Raw genomic sequence first — 6,180 nt, 5'->3', positions numbered from 1 at the left:
TATATTTTATTTTCTAGTCTGTTAATATAATTATTGTTATCTACCCTTCGACGACAATCAATGACCCCCTAAAAGGCTATAAATGTGTTTTTAAAGAGGTTCCGTTCTGTAAAAGAAAGATGAAAATTAGTTTAAAAAAATAATGTGTCTTGATTCTGATTAGCGGATTTATGGGATGAAATATTTCGTATAGGCTAATGAAAATCATACACATACAAACGAGTAGACTACCCAGCAAACATTGGTCCGACGGCAACGTCGTGTCCCTGGACAAAAATAGTTGCGGCCAGGACGTCATAAATCGGTAAAAAAATGTAACACAGAACATTTCCTAAAAATGCATTCAGATACATTTGTACATGTCTACAGTTGCATGTATAATTGTTATTTTAACTTTTAGCTCGTGTAGTTATGTTTAGTGTATCGGGTGAGAGGACGTCACCTGGCGACGTCTTTTACACGTGCATTTAAAGTCCATCATGACCCTCTATGAAATCCTTGTTAAATATGCAAATGCTGCGCTTAATCCTCGCATGGTTAATACTGCAATAATTAATGTAGTTGCCCATGAAGTTTTTAAGAGGTTGTGAAGAAGACGTCCACTGGCGTCCTTTACACGTCTAGTCAGGCTGTGAATACTATACGTCCACTGGCGTCTTTTGCACGTCTAGTCTAGCAAGACAGAAAAAAATTATCAGGATTTATAATTCTTTATAAAATACACGATTTATATACAAATGAATATGTATTTACTTTATCTTGTTTTTATAAATTATAATCACAAAATGCACAGTATAGTCAAGTGATTGCAAAGCCACTGCATTATAGTCATTATTTTAACCTGTTGTACCTGATGTATTCGTTGTTATTTTTTTATGGAATGTACATGTAAAACAGAAATATACCCGGTCACCATTTATGTCTGAGTTGGATGTAATTACCCAAACCCTCTGCCCAAACCATAAACTGTGCTGCCAAGATGTAGTAACAAAAGATCTCGCGATATTACAAAATCCTGCGATGGGATTATCTCGCGAGATGTTAACACGTTCTCCCCATAGATTCTGGAACTTTGAACAAACACGAGGAGAGGAGGGAGTTGTGTCGATATTATTAAAAATCTACTGTTGGGTAAGTACATTTTGTATTAGATTAACGTGCTTGAGTTTTACTTGTGTGACATGAATGAACCGAAAGAAATTATGCCCACATTGTCAACTGAAATTTACTGAGTTTGGCTAAAATTAGCCAGTAGGCTAAAAGTAACTTTGAACGTATACAACAACGGTAACGTTATACCAAGTATATTGTTTAATGATACAGTCATTACTGTAACTTATTAATGTAGCCTTTTGAGAGTTTCTTTCAGAAAGTAAATTATCTGAAATGGAATGAAATGTTTAGCTGGATTTTAACATGTATGTTTTCAGTAACTGCTTTCAAAATAAAAGCAGAACATATTTTATACAATAAAATAAAATGTAATGCATGTTGATTAAATTTTTCTAATGTGTCATTCATGATTCATTCATCTTGTTCCATGTTTTTTTTTTTTTTAGCTGTAGACCATAAAAATATTTTGAAAATAAGTGCATATCATTTACCTAAAATTTTAATTTAATAATAATTTTATTTATTTAAATATATATATATATTCTCTTCCCTTAGATGCTGTGAAGAGGTGGAGCCCAAATGCTACAGACTCTGAAATTGATGCAGCAATGGCAGAACACCTGAAACACGCTCCAGGAAGAGCTGGTGGATACAAAAACTGAGCCAAACAATGTGTTTTTAAACGGATAGTTTCCCCAAAAATGAAAATTGTCATCATTTACTCAACCTCATGTTTCAAACCTGTATACCTTTCTTCATTGAATTTTAATTTTTGGGTGAACTATCCCTTTATAGAATAATTCAGTATTTTGTAATTGGTATTTTAGTTTGGTTAACAAATGTTAAACATTGAAAAAATATTAAGATACATTTTGGCTGTTCAAGATCAATAAAATGTGCTAAATCAGAACATGCTTCTTTTTTTCTTATGTCCACAAATAATGTGTTCTTGTTTGTGATGTACACGTGATTAAAACGTTTTATTGACGGTCAGGTCTGACTAGACCAATTTTGGACCTTTTTAGAACCTTTGTCAAGATGTGTAAACTTCAAGACTTGATTGCCTTTCACGATGTTACACAATATGTGTGTGATTATTTTAAATGCAGGCTTATATACACTTAATTATGCAGCAACACATTTAAACACACAAATGACGACGCATTTAGACGTCCAGGGACGCGCTGAAGAGACGTGGAATTCACGGCCAGAAGAGACGTGGAATTCACGGCCAGATGACGTCAAAGACGTCGGTTCAACTTTCATTTTGGAACTATTTTTCAACCATGACGGGACGTGTCGGACGGACGTCTTTTCAACGGTCATTACACGTCCAAATGTTTGCTGGGTAGTTTCATGCCTCTTGTATTACTCCGCCTTTTTTATTTTATGAAAAATAAACATTCATGTTTCAACTGTAAACAACAACCATATATTGACTATAAGGCTAGCTGCATACGGTGCATTTGGCAGATGAAAGTATAATTTTGTTACACGCCTATTAATCGGGTCTGCCGTCTTTTTTGCACACCTTCAGCACATGCCCCTGAGTTACAGCATTCATCGTGAAATATCTTGCTTTCTCAGAAGTAGCATTTGCAGCATGCTTCAACAGAAAGCATGAAGATCTCCACGCCTGAACAAATTCGTCGTAATCGACATCAGTGCCAACCAAGGGTGGACCTCCTTCTGAACCTACTGATAAAATGTGTGTATGTTTCCAGAAGATTAGACTTGAAATCTAACCTTACCGTTTCTCTACAGCAATAGTAGGCTAGTTTGGTCAAATATTAATGTCAGTGGTTTTATCACTCCCAGACAGTCTTTAATTAAATGCCGATTTTGGCAACGTGAACACAAATCAATGCATCATTCTAGAAATAAGTCATTTATCGGCTAAGTGCCATCAGCACTCTTAACCCCCAAAAAACACAAGCTCCTCGTAGTGGGTCAAAACATGCTTCAGCGTAGAGAATGTTGTGACTATTTCATGAAAACGTGTTTCTTTACTTGTATATTTTATTTTAGAAACCTCTGGTAAAACATGAATAAATGCAAAGAATGACTCTTGTGCAAAAGCAGTGTGCTTGCTTGTATAGAATGTGCACTTCAGATTCTAAAAGTATTTTTTTTAAACTACTTGCAGATAATATAATATAAAATAATTGTACTTAAATGGAGTACACTTTCATTGTGACTCTTTCTTAAACACACTTTTTTAAAAGTCCACGGTAGTTGTCTAAATGTTTTAAAAATATGGAAACACAAAATAACACTTTTTTGAATAGTTCTTTTCAACACTTTAAAAGTGTGTCATGCTGGGGTCCACTCCCAGTTGAGTTTTAACAGTTTTGAAAGTGTAATCGAGTTCATATTTACTCTGTGCAGAGTTAAAATGTAATTCAACAAACTCTAAACAGAGTAATACATTTTATATTGGTGTTTTATACTCGAATTTGTTTCGAATTAAGTGGGTCAAAAGCACTCTTAAGTAATTGCATCATTTTAAACAATAGTTTAAGTCAAGCCTTCAGTTAACAATAATCAAACAATGTCCTTGTTAATGAAGCCCTTGTGGGGCTCCTAGAGTTTGAATAATAAAAACACGAAATGCTCACTTGATTCACACTAAAACAGCTGTGTCTTGCTTATCAAGATTCAAGAGTTGTTTTCCCACTGGTCGGGAGGTGGAGTCAAAAAGTGCGTTCAAAACAATGCCCTTCTCTGCTTTAAGAAGCCCTGCCAAGAACCACAGATTGCTTGAGTTGTTGTTGTTTTTTTGGCAGCCTGTTCACAGCTAATCCAGTAACCATGAGTCTTACTGCAAAGGACAAATTGGCGGTCAAGACCTTCTTTGACAAAGTTGCCCCTAAGGCCGAGCAGATCGGCAACGAGACTCTGTCCAGGTAATGTGAAATGTGCATAAATGAGCGGACATTTATAGCATAAGCTGCTATTATAGACAATCTATCTAATTATTATTTTTTTAAAATCCTTTCAGGACTCTGTTCGTTTACCCTCAAACGAAGACGTACTTCTCCCACTGGGCAGACCTGAGCCCTGGCTCTCCTCAGGTGAAGAAACATGGACTGACGGTAGTGAATGGTGTCCTGACCGCTGTGGGGCTGATGGATGATCTCAAGGGTGGTCTGCTCACCCTCAGCGAGCTCCATGCCTTCATGCTTCGCGTGGACCCCGCTAACTTCAAGGTTCGTTCTGCTGAAAACATTTGTCCGAGGATCTCATTTAACATCCAATTTCAACAAAACACAGTCTATATTTGTTATACGTTTTTATTTGATTCCCCCAGATCATCAATCACAATCTCCTCGTGGCGCTCGCGCTGATGTTCCCTGAGGACTTCACTCCTGAGGTGCACGTTTCTGTGGATAAGTTCCTCGCTCTGGTCAGCCTGGCTCTGTCCGAGAAGTACCGCTAAAGTCGACACGGCTTTCATCTCCGACGCGACACTGTATTCGCCTTAATGAGAATGAAAAAATAATAAAATGAAATATATGAAATCAAGCTCTCTCTCCCTCTTTTCGTTTCTGCACACAAAAACACCACTGATCTGATGTGTAGGCTATAGGCCTATACACTGTGAAAATGTATTTTCATAATTTGTTATCAGAACTTTTTTTCTTTTGTCAAATCAACTTAGAAAATGAACGTGGTTCAGATAACATACTATTTTGAGTTGATGTTGAAAACCAATGTCATCCATTGTGTTATCGCAAATGATTAATATTTTTTATGTTAAACCAATTAGTTTTTACAGTGCCACTTGGAGTTTAATTGACTTGACAACTTTGTAACAGTTCTAAAATAAGAACTAACGTGTTTGTTTTTAACTGCAGTTATTTGCATTTGCAAATCATATCAGTTATATAGTTCATGAAGTTAGGCTAAATTTATTTGAGTATTTGTGACAAAACACTGATAATCCATCTCAACCCAAAATACATTTTGGCAGTTCAAGACACGCTTAAAATGCTCAGACCTTTTTTATTTTATTTTATGAAGATGTTTCAGAAACTTTATATTTGAGAACTTCATATAAAACACGAATAAATGGAAAGAATGACCACACATTTATTAGTGGTGTCCTTATGGGATATTTGACCCTACAAATTCGATTAAACCATCAAAACATGAGGAAAATAGGCCTATTTATGACGGAAGAACAACACTCTAAACAACTCCTTTAAGGTATTTATCTGACAAAAATATTTGGGAAAAAGAGGCTACAGCTACAGGTTTTATTTTACTATGCAAACAAAGTGCATATAAAAACGTTCACATAATTAGTTATTAATACTTCGTTGTTTTTGCAATTTGAAAGACAGCCTGGTCAAAAGTGACGGGAATTAAGAGATGATTAAATTACAACCAGTTTATATCAAACTATTTTCTTAATGAAGGCCTGGGATTGTTCTGTAGTTTCGTTGGAATAATGGATATGGGCCTACTGTACATGAATAGTGTGTTTTATGTAAATTTTGAGCACAAATGGCCCATAAACAATAAATAAACGCATGACACGTGTAACTTTTGAGTCTAGATTATGGCGCCTTGTTTCCTTTTACGAAGGGCGGGGGAAAAGGTTTCTTTACTAAATTAGGCACGCAGGCTAACTGTACCGGGACTGTAAGAGATTCAAGCATTGTTATCAGATAGCTAAGCCATTCTGAAAGCCTTAGCACATCTCTGCAACAGCCGCTGACAACAACTCAAATGCTCAGTTCTGGAACCAACCATCTGACACGACAGGTAAAATTTGATAACTTTCTCTTTAAAAAAAAAAAAAAAACCAGGATGCTACATCTGATTACACAGAGGATCCAATCGTGCGTTTGATTCCATTCTAGCTTTTCATTCTAGCAAATATGGTCGAGACTGTGAAGGTGAATTGTATTATTTAATTTAAATAAATGTAAATCAATTATTCATTAGGCTGTTTTCCATTTCGTAAAGTCAATTTCAAAGATTGAGTCCGATTTATATAAACATGGCCAATCTGTTTAGGAGCTCAGCTCAATAAAATGAAGAATACGCGTGTTTACCTCT

The 6,180-nt window shown here is 35.8% G+C and overlaps 1 protein-coding gene across 1 annotated transcript; it reads left to right on the top strand.

Annotated features, from left to right (window-relative positions):
• Positions 1–3,867: 3,867 nt before the first annotated feature.
• Positions 3,868–4,638, top strand: hbae3 (hemoglobin alpha embryonic-3). The gene is made up of 3 exons (XM_056253182.1): positions 3,868–4,019; positions 4,115–4,322; positions 4,424–4,638. Exons 1-3 carry the CDS (start codon positions 3,925–3,927, stop codon positions 4,550–4,552), a joined length of 432 nt encoding a protein of 143 aa, XP_056109157.1. The 5' UTR covers positions 3,868–3,924; the 3' UTR covers positions 4,553–4,638.
• The last annotated feature ends 1,542 nt before the right edge of the window (positions 4,639–6,180 follow it).

This window comes from Rhinichthys klamathensis, unplaced genomic scaffold (genome assembly GCF_029890125.1).
Source record: "Rhinichthys klamathensis goyatoka isolate OS25496 unplaced genomic scaffold, OSU_Roscu_1.1 h1tg000004l_1, whole genome shotgun sequence".
NCBI lineage: Eukaryota > Metazoa > Chordata > Actinopteri > Cypriniformes > Leuciscidae > Rhinichthys > Rhinichthys klamathensis.
Note: the sequence above shows the minus strand (reverse complement) of the source record. Positions and strands in the feature narration are given on the sequence as shown.

Bases quoted from the DNA above. Each gene is read 5' to 3' on its own strand.
- hbae3 (XM_056253182.1), top strand. From the start codon at position 3,925: ATGAGTCTTACTGCAAAGGACAAATTGGCGGTCAAGACCTTCTTTGAC. The intron at 4,020-4,114 runs GTAATGTGAAAT...AAATCCTTTCAG, and splicing joins GGCAACGAGACTCTGTCCAG to GACTCTGTTCGTTTACCCTC. The intron at 4,323-4,423 runs GTTCGTTCTGCT...TGATTCCCCCAG, and splicing joins TGGACCCCGCTAACTTCAAG to ATCATCAATCACAATCTCCT.